The sequence below is a fragment of the Myotis daubentonii genome, chromosome 16, assembly GCF_963259705.1.
Source record: "Myotis daubentonii chromosome 16, mMyoDau2.1, whole genome shotgun sequence".
Lineage (NCBI taxonomy): Eukaryota > Metazoa > Chordata > Mammalia > Chiroptera > Vespertilionidae > Myotis > Myotis daubentonii.
The window spans coordinates 47,986,238-48,004,812 of record NC_081855.1 but is presented as its reverse complement, the minus strand read 5'-3'; the positions used below and the strand labels follow the sequence as shown (position 1 = coordinate 48,004,812).

General features: G+C 39.6%; 1 protein-coding gene across 3 annotated transcripts in view; it reads left to right on the top strand.

The window, feature by feature from the left end:
• The window catches only part of NPEPPS (aminopeptidase puromycin sensitive), a 68,280-nt gene that overhangs the window by 21,852 nt on the left and 27,853 nt on the right, over window positions 1-18,575 (top strand). For 2 of the 3 annotated variants that reach the window (XM_059670781.1, XM_059670783.1), the window contains exons 3-8: window positions 2,535-2,612; window positions 12,463-12,584; window positions 15,736-15,843; window positions 17,451-17,651; window positions 18,108-18,204; window positions 18,317-18,350. In XM_059670781.1, coding sequence (XP_059526764.1) covers window positions 2,535-2,612; window positions 12,463-12,584; window positions 15,736-15,843; window positions 17,451-17,651; window positions 18,108-18,204; window positions 18,317-18,350 — 640 coding nt within the window. The remainder of the gene's footprint in view (window positions 1-2,534; window positions 2,613-12,462; window positions 12,585-15,735; window positions 15,844-17,450; window positions 17,652-18,107; window positions 18,205-18,316; window positions 18,351-18,575) is intronic. The other variant, XM_059670782.1, reaches the window with a different exon arrangement.

The following is an 18,575-nucleotide window of genomic DNA, read 5'->3' as shown; positions in this document are numbered from 1 at the left end:
AATCTGCATATTGGATGTATGGTATGAGAGACAGATAGACACACATGGAGGAAGGCAGTTAGGATGATTCCATATTTTTGCCCAGAGCTACTGGATGAATGGTAGATATTTACAGAATATCCAAAACTATGTTGACCAAGGTTATTTCAAACTCTAATGTATATTTGCAGAGTAGTACATTTTTCAGTGTAAAGTAATTAGAAGAGTATCCGATAATATATGAGACTTTTAAAAAATTCAAATACATGGCTACTCTCTCTTTTATAAGAGAAAATTTTGGAGGAAATTTTACTCTTTTTTGTACACATGTAATATAATATAGTTGATGTGTACATTAATGGAACCTAGCAATACAATATTTGATTGTTTCAATTTTAAAACTGCTATTCTTTTGTTTTTCCATTTTCATTTCTTACCAGTTTGAAGCTTTTTTGTATATTCTTTTTAAAAAATATATTTTATTAATTTTTTACAGAGAGGAATGGAGAGGGATAGAGATTCAGAAAGGGAGAGGGATAGAGAGGTAGAAACATCGATCAGCTGCCTCCTGCACACCACCTACTGGGGATGTGCCCACAACCAAGGTACATGCCCTTGACCAGAACCGAACCTGGGACCCTTCAGTCCGCAGGCTGATGCTCTATCCACTGAGCCAAACCAGTTAGGGCTTTTTCTACATTCTTAAGCAAGCATGTCAAACTCAAAGGCTAACATGGGTCAAATAAACAAGGTTTAAGTTTACGTGGACCACAAAAAAACAAAAGCTTCAATTTTCATAGAAATGTAGATCTATTTTGATAGAGACATGCTGAATACAAAGGGCTGAAATAAATGAGTAATTGTTAACATAAAATAATAGAACATATTAAAAATTAATATTTTTGAACATTAACTTACCGGACACTGAATAACTGCACAAATTAATAAGTGTAATGCAAATAAACCTATTTTTCTTGTTCTCCGAAAGCGAAATATTTTCTATTGCGCACACCAAACAAGTCAGTACAAGACTAATGACGTGGTCATCGGCAGCTAAAATATTTGCTGCTAGTATTAGTGGAGAGAAATGGTGCGCCGGCGTGTAAGGGAAATGAATGCAACATGATTATAGCAATCAGTCATTAGCGAACGTTGTAGTTCGTTATTAATAATTATGTATAACAAGATATTGTAAAAATTAAGTTACGAAATTTTTATTAAAACGTTTCTTACATACCGTTATATTGGCTGGGCCGCAAAAATACTCATTGTGGGCCGGCCGCATGTGGTCTGTAGGCCATGAGTTTGACATGCTTGATCTTAAGTGTTAAGTTGATTCTTGGCTTTCCTATAGGTTAAGATCTAGTTTTTGCCAGCAAAAGTCATTGTTTCAGTAGAGAGTTCATCAGTATTGTGTATGTGCCAGTTCTTGAGTTTCTGTTCAAATTTAGGAGCTAGCATATGGTAGTAGAATGAATTTTACTTCATTTTCTTCATCTATAAAATGAGTAATTTATTAAAGTTCTTTTAAAGTCTGAAATTATATTTTCTTTTTGGTTTTGTAAAGATTTTGGCTTTATAAACATATTTGAACTATAATGATATTAGAAACATTGGCAATTCAGTCTTTGGGTGATTCATAAAAAAAGAATGGATTGTGGGCATCTTGCCTGGCTCATGGAGTGTTATTAAATCTGAATCACTGTTTCCTGTATCAGACTTAAACCTGTGGGTGATAAGGCTACCTCTCTGTCTTATATTTTTTATTAAAAAAATTTTTTTTTGTTAATCCTCACCCAAGGATACTTTTTGCCATTGATTTTTAGAGAGAGTGGAAGGGAGAGAGGGGCAGAGGACAAAGAGGAAGAGGGAGGGAGGAAGGGAAAGAGAGAGAAAGAGAAAGAGAGGGGGAGAGAGAGAGAGGGGGGAGAGAGAGAGAGAGAGAGAGAGAGAGAAACATCTATGTGAGAGAGACACATTGATTAGTTGCCTCCTGCACACTTCTGACCAGGGCAAGGGATTGGACATACTTGACCAGGAATCAAACCCATGATCCTTTTTGGTGCATGGGCCAACACTCTAACCATTTAGCCACACCAACCAGGGCAGCTACCTCTCTCTCTTCAAAAAAAAAAAGGGGGGGGGGTATGTGTTTTTTTATTTTTATTTTTTTTAAAGAAAGAGAGAGGAAGGGAGAGGGAGAGATAGAAATATCTATGGTAGAAAAACATCAATCAGCTGCCTCCTGCTTGCCCTCTACTGGGGATTGAGCTTGCATTCCGGGCAAGTAACGTGACTGAAATTGAACCAGTGACCTCTTGGTGCATGGGACAGTGTTCAGTCTAGTGAGCCACATTGGCTACCAGTGGTCGGCGAACTGCGGCTCGCGAGTCACATTCGGCTCTTTGGCCCCTTGAGTGTGGCTCTTCCACAAAATACCACGTGCGGTATTTCGTTTTAGTAGAGATTTTGCTCTTGAAAATGTTAATTGCTGCAGTCTGCATTTAACCTTATTAGTTCAGTCAGATTTATTGTAACTTTTTTTTCCATTCCAGAAATACATGCTACAGGATTTAACTATCAGAATGAAGATGAAAAAGTCACCTTGTCTTTTCCTAGTACTCTCCAACCAGGTAAGAGATGTGGCTTTTGCAAATTCCGATGAAGAATAGTGGCATCGTGCTTCTTCCAAAGAAATTTATTGTATGCCATTTCCCCCACTCATGTTTTAAGCAGATTAAAGTCAGGTATATTGCAACTTTTGGACCACCAGGGGGAAAATAAGAGAGAGAAAAAACCCAAAATTAATGCTCATTTTACCCTCGAACATAAAGCATTGTTTTTCACCTTTTCAGTTTCAGCTTTTTAAAAATACATTTACTTAGCTCCATCTTTAAGTGAATCCAAATCTCTGAGATGAATATGCCATAGATAATTTTGATGTACAGCTGGAGACTAGATAGATATAATGTTAGTGAGGGCATGGAAGGAAAGACTTGTTAATATGTTATTATTAGATATAAAACCAAAAAGAAAATAGAAGACTTTCCAAACTTAAAATAGTGGGAAAAATTATATACAAATCTGTTGGTAAAGCACTAGGACTTTGATTAGCTCTGGCCAGTGAGGTTAAGTGGTTAGAGTGTTGGCCCGAGAACCAAAGGGTCATGGGTTCCATTCCCAGTCAAGGGCACTTACCTGGGTTGCAGCTTTGCTCCCTGCTCCCCAGTCAGCGATTCTCTCTCATCATTGATATTTCTATCTCTCCCTCTCCCCTCCTCTCTGAACTCAATAAAAAATATATATATTAAAAAAAATACAGAAAAAATGTGAAGAGATACTAGTATTCAGCTTCCTAGTCATGAAAAATATCAAAACAACAGTTACTGATATATCAGTTTTTGTCTGTTCTGTAAGCTGAAATGTAAAAAATATTCTTTTCTTTTTTATTAAAAAATATGTTTTATTGATTTTTTACAGAGAGGAAGGGAGAGGGATAGAGAGTTAGAAACATCAATCAGCTGCCTCCTACAAACCCCCCACTGGGGATGGGCCCGCAACCAAGGTACATGCCCCTGACCGGGATCGAACCTGGGGCCCTTGAGTCCGCAGGCTGATGCTCTATCCACTGAGCCAAACTGGCCAGGGTGCAAAAAAATATTCTTTTTTTTTTTTTTTAAATTGCATTAGTGGCTTCTTTTTTTTTTTTTTTTAATATATTTTATTGATTTTTTACAGAGAGGAAGGGAGAGAGATAGAGAGTTAGAAACATCGATGAGAGAGAAACATCGATCAGCTGCCTCCCGCACATCTCCTACTGGGGATGTGCCTGCAACCCAGGTACATGCCCTTGACCGGAATCGAACCTGGGACCTTTCAGTCCACAGGCCAATGCTCTATCCACTGAGCCAAACCGGTTTCAGCAAAAAAAAAAAAAAATATTCTTGATAATGTGACTGACTTGATATTATTGGTGGAAGTGTAAATCCATTAAATCCATGTAATTTATTTAGAAGCAGTCTGGAAGTATGTTTCAAAAGACTAAACATGTTTATATCTTCTGACCTAGCAATTCTGGTAATAGAAATATGTCCTAAAGAATATGGAAAAGGCTTTATGCCGAGGCTATCTATGGAGACATTACTTAAGGTAGTAAAAAATTGGAGTTAATGTGTTTGTCCAACATTGAGGAAATAATCAAGCTATGACATATTAGGACGTGTCTGTCTGGTGGAATATATACATAGCAATTAAAAGTGAGGTTTGTGAATTCTTAACACTGTAAAGTGCTTATTATAATGTGAAATTAAAAAGCAGAATACAAAATTACATATACAGGGTGATGAATCATATCTCTGAAATGATACAAATAAAATTATATGTCTGGTTGTTGACATAATTGATGATTTTTATTCTGATTAATACCTTCTCTGGTTTTCATAATTTTTAAACTGAGAATACATTGCCTTAATAGAAAAGTATTTTTAGAAAAAAATTTAATTGGACAAGTTATCTTTTATTCAGGGCTCTTAATGACCTTTCATTTTGCCTTTTTCTAAGTAGGATTTTTTAATGAAATTATTATAAATATAAATGTTTTGCTATGATCATGTATTAACAGATACCTAAGAATATAACTTAAAAATTGAAATTTCCCCCAAAGTTCAGGGATCAGAATAGCAGTTGATTTACCATCACGAATGTAAACTAGCCCTGGCCAGTGTGGCTCAGTTGGTTGAGGTTGCCATCGGAATCCTGGTCAGGGCACATGCCCAGATTGTGGACTTGATCCCAGGGGGCAGGAGGCAGACAATCGATGGTTCTCTCTCATTAGTGTTTCTCTCTCTCTCTCTCTCCCTCTCCCTTTCCTTCTCCCCCCCCTTCCCCCTTCCTCCCTGCTCCCCTTTCTCTTATTCCCTTCCCCTCACCCCCCCCCCAGATCAATAAAAAACATATTAAAAAAAAAAGAATGGAAATTGGACTCTAATGAAGCCATTCCTTCAAAGTTATGAGAATCTTAATTTTCAACCTAGAATTCCATGCTTAGCCATTTAAAGAGGTTAAAATAGCCTTGGCCAGCATGGCTTAGTTGATTGAGCATCTTCCCATGCACCAAAAGGTTGCCAGTTCGATTTTCGGTCAGGGCACATGCCTGGATTGTGGACTTGATCCCTGGTAGGGGGCATGCAGGAGGCTGCCCATTGATGTTTCTTTCTTTCTTTCTTTCTCTCTCTCTCTCTCTCTCTCTCTCTCTCTCTCTCTCTCTCTCTCTCTCTCTGTAAAATATCTTTTCTGAAATTGGCACCATTTTAGAATAGTGTTAAGTTACCATAATCTTTTTTTTAAAATATATTTTATTGATTTTTTTTTTTACAGAGAGGAAGGGAGAGGGATAGAGAGTTAGAAACATCGATGAGAGAGAAACATCAATCAGCTGCCTCCTGCACACCCCCTACTGGGGATGTGCCCACAACCAAGGTCCATGCCCTTGACCGGAATCGAACCCAGGACCTTTCAGTCCTCAGGCCAACGTTCTATCCACTGAGCCAAACCGGCTAGGGCAGTTACCATAATATTTGTAAGACCTAACAACCTCAGAATCAGTGCTTAAGGATCCTGTAGAATGGCATTTATTTGGAGAAACACTAGAAGATACTAACATTTTGAAGGATCATAAGAAACGATCACATAGAGGCAAAGATCTTTACTCTTTTTCTATAATGTCTTTGATTTTATTTTATTTAGTAGGCTCATTAAATTTGTATTAAAGTATTTCAAGATCTTCAGTTTTTATAACAATTATCATACTCTCCTAAATATTAAACAAAGTTTTTGTGGAAGTCTCAATTTTTCAGTTGTTTAATTTATAAATGAGTTCATTGTATGTTTTAAAAGGGTTATCATCCCAAGCAGATAAATATTGGGTATCAAAATATTATATGTAATTTGAGGAAGCATTGTAAATTATATGTGCAAATAGGTATAAAATTAGACAACCTGGCAATCAGTTCTTCAATATGGTGTAAATTTGATAAGTGAAATTAATTTTTAAAAAGTTCTTTCTTCTCCTGCTCTTTCTTGGCCTAAAATTCTACTACATTAATAATAAATACTTTGTTATTAATATTGTACAATGTGACACTAATTAAATTTATTAACGATTAAAAAACATTTTTAACTTGTGTTTTGTTTGAATTTCAGGTAATAACCCTTCCTAATACTTTGTATTTTGTTTAGTATGCCACTTTTGGCAGTGGTCACTGTCAGTGTCTTGTAATGGTTTGATGGCCTTGGAGATTTAAAACCAAGTAAAAGTGTAAGCAGCCTTTCTTACTTAGTTTTGAGTTTTATTCCAAATAGGAAAAGTTGAAAGTAGATTTACCATGGAATCTGAGTTATATAAAAGACACCGTAACAGTTAACTTAGTGAAAACAGACTTACCAGTTCTATTAATGGAATTGTAACATAGAAGGAATGGGTTTTGATAATCTATTAGATATTCCTTGTAAACTTTATTAATGTTGATATATCTGCTTTTTTTTTTTAAAAAAAAGTCAGTGAATTCCTAAAGATAGAAATTTTATAGTTAAATTTTTTTATTTATCAGTAATTTAGAACTCTTTTAGATTCTTTTACTATATTCACATTTACTATCCTAGTAATCTATCATTCTCTTTAAAAGAAAAAAATTATTCATTGTTCCCTTAAGACAGAATGTCTGATTTAAAAAATATATATTTTTATTGATTTCAGAGAGGAAAGGAGAGCGAGAGAGAGATAGAAACATTAATGATGAGAGAGAATCATTGATTGGCTTCCTCCTGCACACCACACACTGGGATTGAGCCCACAACCCCGGGCATGTGCCCTGACTGGGAATTGAACCATGACTTCCTGGTGCATAGGTTGACACTCAAGCACTGAGCCACACCGGCCAGGCCAGAATGTCTCATTTGTAAAAAATAATCACAGCCTTAGCCAGTTTGGCTCAGTGGATAGAGCGTCGGCTGCAGACTGAAAGGTCCTGATTTCGATTCTGGTCAAAGGCACATACATGCCCAGGTTGCGGGCTTGATCCCCAGTAGGGGGCATGCAGGAGGCAGCCAATCAATGATTCTCTCTCATCAATAATGTTTCTATCTCTCTCTCCCTCTCTGGAATAAATAAAAATATATATTTTTTTAAAAATCACAAATGTCTATTCAGTTGAACTTCAATTGAGTTGTTTTCCCAGCATGATTACTTTAAGTATGTGGAACTTGCTTTAGTGATGAATTTGGTGCAAAGGTCTGAAATTGTCACTTGAAATTACTTTCAGAACCAGTTTGTGGCACGTAAGAAAACCATCAGTTTAAGTAGTTAATAAATACACTTAGTGTTTGTTTAGAAATGATTGACAGCTCATCATTCACTTATTCCGTAGACTTGGACTCTTTATAACTTTTGGATCTTTCTGAAAAGCAAATTCAATTTTGGAAGATGAAGATTTGAGTTTTTGAACATCCAAGATGATATGTTTGAAAGTTAGAGGGAGAAATACAAGAGCATTTTGAACATTGTCAGTGTCATTGTTTCATGGCATTCTAAAATGACAGTTTAAAACTTTATGATATAAAAGTTTGATTGGCTGATTAATTTATAGTTCTACTATATCTTGATTCATTATACTTCCACACTCTAGATAAGTGATGGCGAACCTATGACACGTGTGTCAGAGGTGACACGTGAACTCATATTTTTGGTTGATTTTTCTTTGTTAAATGGCATTTAAATATATAAAATAAATATCAAAAATATAAGTCTTGCCTAACCGGTTTGGCTCAGTGGATAGAGCATCAGCCTGCGGACTGAAGGGCCCCAGGTTCGATTCCGGTCAAGGGCATGGTCCTCGGTTGTGGGCACATCCCCAGTGGGGGGTGTGCAGGAGGCAGCTGATCGATGTTTCTCTCTCATCAATGTTTCTAACTCTATATCCCTCTCCTTTCCTCTCTGTAAAAAATCAATAAAATATATTTAAAAAAGAAAAGTAATTAAAAATGTAAGTCTTTGTTTTACTATGGTTGCAAATATCAAAAAATTTCTACATGTGACATGGCACCACTAGAGTTAAGTTAGGGTTTTTCAAAATGCTGACACGCCGAGCTCAAAAGGTTCGCCATCACTGCTGTAGATCCTGTAATATATATGTATAGGCACTTTAAAAGGATCATTTTTTAAGTCAACATTTTTCTGTTTTTTTGTGTATGTGACTTGATTTGTAAAATGTAGGATGGGATTATTATTTTATCGTGCATCTGAGTTTAGTAGATGACTACTAGATAATTTCTTTTTTTTTTTTAATATATTTATTGATTTTTTACAGAGAGGAAGGGAGAGAGATAGAGAGTTAGAAACATCGATGAGTGAGAAACATCGATCAGCCGCCTCCTGCACATCTCCCACTGGGGATGTGCCTGCAACCAAGGTACATGCCCTTGACCGGAATCGCACCCGGGACCTTTCAGTCCGCAGGCTGACGCTCTACACTGAGCCAAACCGGTTTTGGCGATAATTTCTTTTATGAAAAAAGTATATGTACCCACCAAAATATCCCATTTTGTCTGAGTTGGTTTTGTATTTGTACAACAATCCTATCTAATAAAAGAGAAACATGGTAATTAGCCGTACGTCTGCTACCCTTCCCATTGGCTAATCAGGGCGATATGCAAATTAACTGCCAGCCAAGATGGCGGCCGGCAGCCAGGCAGCTTGAAGCGAACATGAGGCTTGCTTGCTTCAGTGACGGAGGACTCCAACATTCCCCGCCTGCCGCTGCTGGCCTCTGAGCTTGCAGTTTGAAACATTGTTACAAATATAGAAGCTAAACAAACCCCCAGAAACCTGCTTTCAGCCAGCCGGGATCTCAGAGCTGGAGTTGAAACAGTGTTTCAATTATTATAGAACCCAAACAAACCAGATACCTGCTTTCAGCAGCTGAGGCCTAAGAGCTGGAGCCAAGCGTCAGAGCTAAAGCTGGCCCAGAATATAAAAAAGAAAAAGAAAAAAAGGAGCGGTTGGGAGCTTCAGTCACCCGCCAGCCTGAAAACAGCCCTCAGCCCCTCACCCAGACTGGCCAGGCACCCCAGTGGGGACCCCCCACCCTGAAGGGTGTCTGACCAGCTGCAAACAGCCATCATCCCCTCATCCAGGCTGGCCAGGCACCCCAGTGGGGACCCCCACTCTGATCCAGGACACCCTTCAGGGCAAACCAGTCGGCCCCCACCTGTGCACCAGGCCTCTATCCTATATAGTAAAAGGGTAATACGCCTCCCAGCACCGGGATCAGCGGCTCTGTGTGTGACAGGGGGCGGGGCCACAACCTCCCTATCCGCCCTGCTCTGTTCGTGACAGGGGAAGACACCCCAACCCCCTGATCAGCCCTGCTCTGTGCCTGATAAGGGGGAGCTCCCCAACCTCCTGATTGCCCTGCAGCTCTGTGTGTGACAGGGTGCGGCGCCCCAACCCCCTGATCAGCCCTGCTCTGTGTGTGACAGGGTACGGCGCCCCAACCGCCCCCCAACGGGCCCTGCTCTGTGTGTGATGGGGTAGAGCCATAACCTCCCCATCGGCACTGCTCTGTGTGTGACGGGGCGATGCCCCAACTCCCCTATTGACCCTACTCTGTGAGTGACAGGGTGGAGCTCCTCAACCCCCTGATCGGTCCTGCTCTGTGCATGACAGGGGGGAGCTCCCCAACCCTCTGATGGGCCCTGCTCTGTGCATGACAGGGGGGAGCTCCCCAACCCCCTGATCGACCCTGCTCTGTGCGTGACAGGGGGTGGCGCCACAACCTCCCCATCAACCCTGCCTTGAGCTGACAGGGGGCGGTGCCCCAACGCCCCAATCCGCCCTACCCTGAGTGTGACTGAGGGTGGCATCGCAACTTCCCGATCCGCCCTGCTCTGTGCATGACACGGGGCGGCTCCCTAACTCCCCAATCGGCCCTGCTCTGAGCCCAACCAGGGGCTGCACCTAGGGATTGCGCCTGCCCCCTGCCACCCGGGAGCAGGTCTAAGCCAGCAGGTCGTTATCTCCCGAGGGGTCCCAGACTGCGAGAGGCCACAGGCCGGGCTGAGGGACCCCCCGCTTCCCTCCGAGTGCACAAATTTTTGTGCACCGGGCCTCTAGTCTATATATATAAAAGCCTAACTGACCGTTATGACAGGATGACCAGATGGTAGCTATGACGCACACTGATCACCAGGGGGCAGATGCTCAATGCAGGAGCTACCCTACCCCCTGGTGGTCAGTGTGCTCCCACATCCAACCTCCCACGGCCGACCAACCTCCTGTGGTCCCTCCCCCACAGCTGGCCAGCCAGCTGGCTGGCCGGCCATAATTGGCCCCAATCAGGACTGGGCGAGACGGCCCTGATCAGCCCCTGATTGCCGGCCAGGCCGAGGGACCCCACCCATGCATGAATTCGTGCACTGGGCCTCTAGTAGAATATATATTCAGGTTGAATATTCATTTTGATTTGTATTTAATAATTATTGATTAAATGTATTTCTTTAATATCAGATTTCAAATGATTGAGGTGGCTCTAAGATGTTTTATGCCCTCTGGATGATCAAATCATTGGTATTCCCTGTGGCTCCTTACAAAAGTATGGAATCACTGTTCCATTTAGATTGAGCAGATAGTGCCTTGTCTTAATGATAGAGGTATTGACATGAATTAATCTAAAAGGACCAATTTACATGGTAAAATGGGCAGGAAGCATGAATTTTAGATTAAACAGGTTTAAGTTTTATTTAAAATATATTTTATTGATTTTTTACAGAGAGGAAGGGAGAGGGATAGAGAGCTAGAAACATCGATGAGAGAGAACCATCAATCAGCTGCCTCCTGCACACCCCCTACTAGGGATGTGCCCACAGTCCAGGTACATGCCCTTGACTGGAATCAAACCTGGGACCCTTCAGTCCACAGGCCACTGAGCCAAACAGGTCAGGGCTTAAGTTTTTATCTCATTTTTGCTACTTAACTAATTGTGTGATCTTGGACAAGTTATTTAACTTTGCAGCCTGTTTCCTCATCTGAGCAAATAGAGACAATACCTACTTCCAAGTTTATAAATACTTTTAAAACACAATAGCATGTTATACATCTACACTGATAAAAGAGAAAAATGGTAATTGGCGTATGACGATACCCTTTTCATTGGCTAATCAGGGCTATATGCAAATTAACTGCCAACTAAGATTGGCAGTTAACTGCCAACAAGATGGCGGTTAATTTGCATATGTAGGCACAATGCAGGGAGGCAAAAGGGAAAGCAGGAAGAAGCCCCCTGCCACTGACAGTGATCGGAAACCCAGGGGGGAGCTAAGACCTGGGGGGCAGGGCAAAGGGCCGCCTTTGCCCTGCCCCCCAGCCATGATCGGAGAATCAGGCACCTTTGCCGCCCTGGCCAGTGATAGCAGGAAGTAGGGGTGGAGCCAGCGATGGGGGCTGGGCACGGTCGAAGCTGGCAGTCCCAGGAGCTAGGGGCCCCTTGCCTGGGCCTAAAGCGAAGCCCACAATCGCGGGGCCGCTGCAGCTGTGGGTCCCCGCTGCCCGGGCCGAACGCCTCAGCCAGAGACATCCTGCAGGGGCAGGGGCAGAGCCCGCGTGATCGCGGCGCCCCCGCTGCCACTGCAGGTCCCCGCTGCCCGGGCCGGACGCCTAGGCCAGAGGCGTCAGGCCTGGGCAAGGGGCCGATCCTGCGATTGGAGGGTGATGGGGGTCAACGCCTGAGGGCTCCCAGTATGTGAGAGGGGGCAGGCTGGGCTGAGGGACACTCCCCCCCGCCCCACATCCAGTGCACGAATTTCGTGCACCAGGCCCCTAGTCCTATATAATAAAAGGCTAATATGCAAATAGACTGAACGGCTGGTCACTGTGACACGCACTGACCACCAGGGGGCAGATGCTCAGTGCAGGAGCTGCCTTCTGGTGGTCACTGCACCAGAAACCAGGCTCACAGCTGGTGAGTGCAGCGGCGGTGGCGGGAGCCTCTCCTGCCTCCACAGCAGCACTAAGCTGTCAGTTGTACATCCCCTGAGGGCTCCTGGACTGTAAGAGGGCGTAGGCCAGGCTGAGGACCCCCCCTCCCCCAAGTGCACGGATTTCATGCACCTGGCCTCTAGTTTAATAATAAATGTTTATTTCCTTTTCTGTTTTTATCTTCATATAGTGGTCATTTGAGACTAAAATAAAGTTGAAGGACTTTCTAAGCAGTTACCCACCCTAAACATGACTTTAAGTTTACTTTAGGATTAGTCTGCCGTGTACTTTAGTAAATACTGTATTCTCTCCATCGCCAGGAGGAGTATTTGAGAAAGGAAGGATTGATTTAAACATTGTAAATAGCCTGTCGAATTAGTGTCTTAAGGACATATTTTTGATAACTTGTACTTAACATTTCCCTAAAAGTGGTTTTCATTTATCTTCAATCACAGGTACAGGAACCTTAAAGATAGATTTTGTTGGAGAACTGAATGACAAAATGAAAGGTTTCTATAGAAGTAAATATACTACCCCTTCTGGAGAGGTACGCTATGCTGCTGTCACACAGTTTGAGGTACGGTATTCTTTTCTGAAGTATTACGATCTTAAATGAGATATTCTATTATTTGTGTGGTTATTCTATTATTTGTTCTATAATTTGTGTGATTATTTGTTGCTAGGTGCCTTTGGCCATACTTATATTTATGATTTTAGATTTTTATTTTATATTCAGCCAATTATTTTCATTATAAGAGGGAGGGAAACAGCATTACTATTAATTTAGTAAGAAAAACCACAGGCATCAGATACTAAGGATAATTTTAATTAAGAAAGGTACATAGGGTCCCCCGAACATCTCCAAGTGGACTAAGGAGTCCATGTTGAGGAACTTGGCAGTGGCTTGACGGGGACCTAGGGACCTGCCATGGGGCCGCCGTCAGTGGAGCCAGCGCTTCGACTTCGGCCTGAGGAAACCCCTTTTCAAGGAGAAATGAAGAAGAAAACTGTCTGTACCTTAAATGTGGGAAATGAGGAGTATGAAGATATGGAAGGTGAAGAAGACAAAGATAATACTGCTACCACTGGTTTGTTGTACAGTGAAGCTGACAGATGACCAATATGTCTTAATTGCCTATTAAAGAAGGAAGTTGGTTTTCCAGAAAGCTGTAATCATGTCTTCTGTATGACCTGTATTCTTAAATAGGCAGAGAATATTTTTACATAGATTATTTGATTTCTTCTTCTTTTTTTTTTAATAATTTTTTTTAATATATTTTATTGATTTTTTACAGAGAGGAAGGGAGAGAGATAGAGAGTCAGAAACATCGATGAGAGAGAAACATCGATCAGCCGCCTCCTGCACATCTCCTACTGGAGATGTGCCCGCAATGCAGGTACATGCCCTTGACCGGAATCGAACCTGGGACCTTTCAGTCCGCAGGCCGATGCTCTATCCACTGAGCCAAACCGGTTTCGGCTGATTTCTTCTTTATATCAGCCTTGTTGGATAACCAGAGCAGATGTAATAGTGTCCTTCCATTTTACAGATGAGGAAATTTGTTTATTTGCATTCTATAACTTGGCCAAAGTTCATAGCTTAAGGTGCAGAAATGAATTTAAAACTTCACTTTCTAATTTAGTATGAACTAATTTCAGAATCTGAGTTAGAGATATTACTGAATTTCTTCATAGATTTTAAATGATTAAAAACCAGAACATTTCAGACTTTATGTATTTATTATGGTGACTCCATTTGGGCCTACTTAAGTAGATCATGGTACTGGTACATTGAATATTCATTATGAGGCCCATTGTTATGGATTGTGAAATAAAAATTTGTCATACTAATTAAAAAAAGAAAGAAAGGTACATAGTATAAAAGCAATTCAAGTATTGAAAAATTACCTGCATGTATTTGTGTGTGTGTGTGTGTGTGTGTGTTTGCATATACACATTCTGAGCTCTTCAGGAACATCAGCTAACAATAGGTGTAACTCTAGTGTCTATCGCTCAAATGTGCCTTTGATTGCTTTCATCACTTCATCCTTTGAATATTTCAGAAACCTTTAAATTTTGTTATTTGTATCATTCATTTAATTTCCTCTAGTATAAATTTATTTCTGTACTGCTTCTCCTAATTTAAGTTTTTTATACTACCATTTCTTTTTCTTTTTTTTAAATATATTTTATTGATTTTTTTACAGAGAGGAAGGGAGAGGGATAGAGAGTTAGAAACATCGATGAGAGAGAAACATCGATCAGCTGCCTCCTGCACATCTCCTACTGGGGATGTGCCCGCAACCCAGGTACATGCCCTTGACCGGAATCGAACCTGGGACCTTTCAGTCCGCAGGCCGACGCTCTTTCCACTGAGCCAAACCGGTTTTGGCTATACTACCATTTCTTTTCTTACACTCTACTTACTTTGCAAATGTTTTATTTATTCTTTGATTGAATTTTTATAATTTAATTTTTTTGAGAGTGCAATCAGCCATCTAATATTTTTCCTCTTTAGAAAACCTTTTTCAGGGTTTCTCTACTTCTGCATATTTTGTTACTTCTTTTCATGACACAGAATATTGTCATTAGTGGGGGTTTTTTCTGTTTTGTTCTTTTATTTAAATCCTTCCTTTTGCAGCTGATGTTCTACTGAACCACTAAATTTTATTTTGCTTTAACAACTGTGCTCTGTTTTTACTTTTAAAGAAAGAATGAGGTCTATTTAAGTAGGTCAAGTGGTGACAGTTTTATGTTTAGTATATGGAAATGCCATTGAACAAATTACCTGCTTAGAATTGATAGAACGTCTGTCTTTATTCCCATTGCTAACATTCCAGATAAAGAACAAAGTACATCAAAGATTCTGAAAATATTTTTACTTTTGAAATAAAAGCCAGAGAGGCAACCTATCATATTTTCCCAGTTCTGAATCCTTACAGTATACTATTGACTCTCCCTATGCTCTTGTTGTGTTAACATTGAGCCATTTGCATTACATTTTTGAAATATTTTTATTAAAAAAATATAATTATAGCCCTGGCCAGTGGGGCTTGGTTGGAGCATCGTCCCATACACCAAAAGGTTGTGGGTTCGATTCCTGGTCAGGGTGCAAACAGGAGGCAATGTTTCTCACATTGATGTTTTTCTCTCTCCCCCCCCCCTTCCTCTCTCTCTCTAAAAATCAACAAAATATAAAATATATATATATTATAAATAACTCTAATACTATAAACCAGTGATTTTCAACCCTTTTCATCTCATGGCACACATAAACTACTAAAATTCTATGGCACACGAAAAAATAACGTTTTTTGCCAATATGGCAAAAAATGGGTATAATTTTTATTTATTCACACAGGACAGCTATTGTTGTGTTGGCTGTTATCATTTCTTTATTTGATAATCTAAGGAAAAAGAGGTCAGTGCCCTTGATTAAATAGCCAGGTATTGCATGTTTTAAAAATTCTTGGGACACACTGGTTGAAAATCGATGCTATAAATTGTTATGATCTGTAGAAGATCTAGTTCCTTACTATGTGGCAATGATAGTAAGCCTTGTGTTTCTTTGTAGTCAGTGCTTAGCTTTTGCCTGGCATTGAGTAGAAAGTAAATATTTGAACAAGTGAATGAATGATAGAAATAGAGAGGGAGAGATGGCAGTTACTTTGTGAAATAGACTGCTAGGGTAATCAGTGATACTTACATTTTATTTTTTTTTTTTTGAGGCTACTGATGCTCGGAGAGCTTTTCCTTGCTGGGATGAGCCTGCCATCAAAGCCACTTTTGATATCTCATTGGTTGTTCCTAAAGACAGAGTAGCTTTATCAAACATGGTATGTATGTGTTTGTAAGTATATTTAAATTTTGAATTTTAACACATTTGGTTTACTAATTAGATAGGATAGCATGAAACCACCCAACACAATGCTTCATAGATAATAGTTACACAAATGTTAGTTTTTATACTTCCAGTAAGCCCTCTTTTTTCTAGTTGCCTTATTTGGAGAGTTTTCCACCTCATGGGAGAAATTCCTTCTAAGCCAGCGGTCACCAACCTTTTGGACCTCATGGACCACCAGTAATCCGCGGACCACCGGTTGGCGACCGCTGTAAACCATATTGACAAGAGTATCTTCTTTTAATTTAAAGGCATAAATAAGTGATGAGTTTAATAAAAAGAAAAAATCTGACTTTTTAAATTGAATTTATTGGGGTGACATTGGTTAATAAAAAAGTATATAGATTTCAGGTGTACAATTCTATAATATATCATCTGTATATTGTGTGTTCACTACCCTCAAAAAAATCTGACTTTCTTATTAAATATCAAAAGATATAACCACATAATGAATTGTATTTAGGTTTGTGGCTGATTGTATTTTTGGAATATGCCTGATTTCATTCATAAACAGAGTAAGCATTCACCACTTGAAGTGTTTTGTCTAGGACTGCTTTCAGACATAGAGTATATCCTATAGCTTATAATGTGAATCTGGGGAACTTGGGAAAGCCTACTGCACCTGAAAATAACTGGCTTTTGCCTCCTTTATTGGGGGAAAGAATTCCACAGATAGACCACCATTCTCTTCTCAAATATTCTTAGAGAGGAGGCTAATATATTAAACTAAAATATTCATTTACAATTTAGTATGAATTTATCAAGTCTGTTTTTGAATAAGTCTTCCTTGGAAGAAAGAACAGAGAGATCTTGGGGAAACTGAGAGCCTGAATAGGAAAAAGGGGGAGAACACCAAAGGGAAATTAGGAACTCCAAAGGTATAGTGGAGATTTCTTCACAAATTTGCTTAGAGCTAGTCTTAGTACAGAGAATGCTCTAAATCTAAAAATCTGTTCCCTTTGAAATGTAGATTTCACAATTGCATTAATAATTATTATCTCCTAGCCTTATTTCACTTAAAATGTATTGAGCTCTGTCTTAAAACATCCCAGTGCCTGGCATATAATAGACCAGCCGTGGGCAAACTACAGCCCACAGGCCGGATGCGGCCCGTTTGAAATGAATAAAACTATTGAAAAAAAAGACCGTACCCTTTTATGTAATGATATTTACTTTGAATTTATATTAGTTCACACAAACACTCCATCCATGCTTTTGTTCCGGCCCTCCGGTCCAATTTAAGAACCCATTGTGGCCCTCGAGTCAAAAAGTTTGCCCACCCCTGTAATAGACATTCAAAAAAAGTTGTTTCTTTTTACTCATTCTTTTAACACGTTAGTCTGGAACTTTTAAATGTAACTGCATGATCAAATCACTTTCCTTCTTAATAGGAAAGATTTTGACAGCATAAAAGCACTGGGTGAATTGGCATAGATAAGTTCCGGAAATAGGGAAGGAGAGGCAACAAAGCCTACAGTTTTGGACTAATGTTTTCTCTATATTTAATGTAAATCTGTTTAAATTTTTTCTTTTTTTTTTAAGAATGTAATTGATCGGAAACCATACCCTGATGATGAAAATGTAGTGGAAGTGAAGTTTGCCCGCACACCTGTCATGTCAACGTATCTGGTGGCATTTGTTGTGGGTGAATATGACTTTGTAGAAACAAGGTCAAAAGATGGTGTGTGTGTCCGTGTTTACACCCCTGTTGGCAAAGCAGAGCAAGGAAAATTTGCGTTAGAGGTAAATGTACTTGAAGAGGATTGTTCCAACAGTCCATAACTCCAGGTTGGGGAATTTACATTTCTGATCAATTATTAGTACATTTATTTATAACTTAAACTGAAATTTGTTGTGCTACTTTGGTTTTATTTGTAATAGAATTTTTGAAGTACCAACCTTGCTGTTGCACTAACATTTTATGAGATAATGATTAAGAGAATATTGGAGTAGAATTTATTTACCCAGAGAGTGAGTGGGAAAATACGTAATTACATTTTTCATACCGAGTTAGATATAACTAAAGTTTGGCCAACAGATACAAAGCTTGGGGCTAACACAGTCTTTGAATGTAGGGCCCCTGGGATTGATTTCTAGTAACTTGAGATAATTTGGCTTGCAACAGGATTCCTTTGTGGATTTCTATATGAATTCCAATAAAATATTTATTAGATGGTTTTTTTGTTTATACTTTTATAGGTTGCTGCTAAAACCCTGCCTTTTTATAAGGACTACTTCAATGTTCCTTATCCTCTACCTAAAATTGATCTCATTGCTATTGCAGACTTTGCAGCTGGTAAAGTAAATTTCATTTTATTGCTGAATTGTCATAACTTTTTTTGATTTTGTGATTTTTGAGGAAGAAGTATGTGTATATATCAATAAATGTTTATATTTATTTTATGAAGGTGCCATGGAGAACTGGGGCCTTGTTACTTATAGGTATGTTAATGATGCATTACCCTGCCTTATCTTTTCAATCACTGATTTCATAAAAGCTTCACTCATAATCACAGTTGAGTATCTTCTGCTTTATGATCTACCATAAATTTTCCTACCTCCCCTCACTTCTGTGCACATTTTAAAAATGTGGATGAACACCCTCTGGTGCTACTATCTGAGATAGTATGATTTTTAGTAAGCATCTGGCATTAGTAACATTTTTAG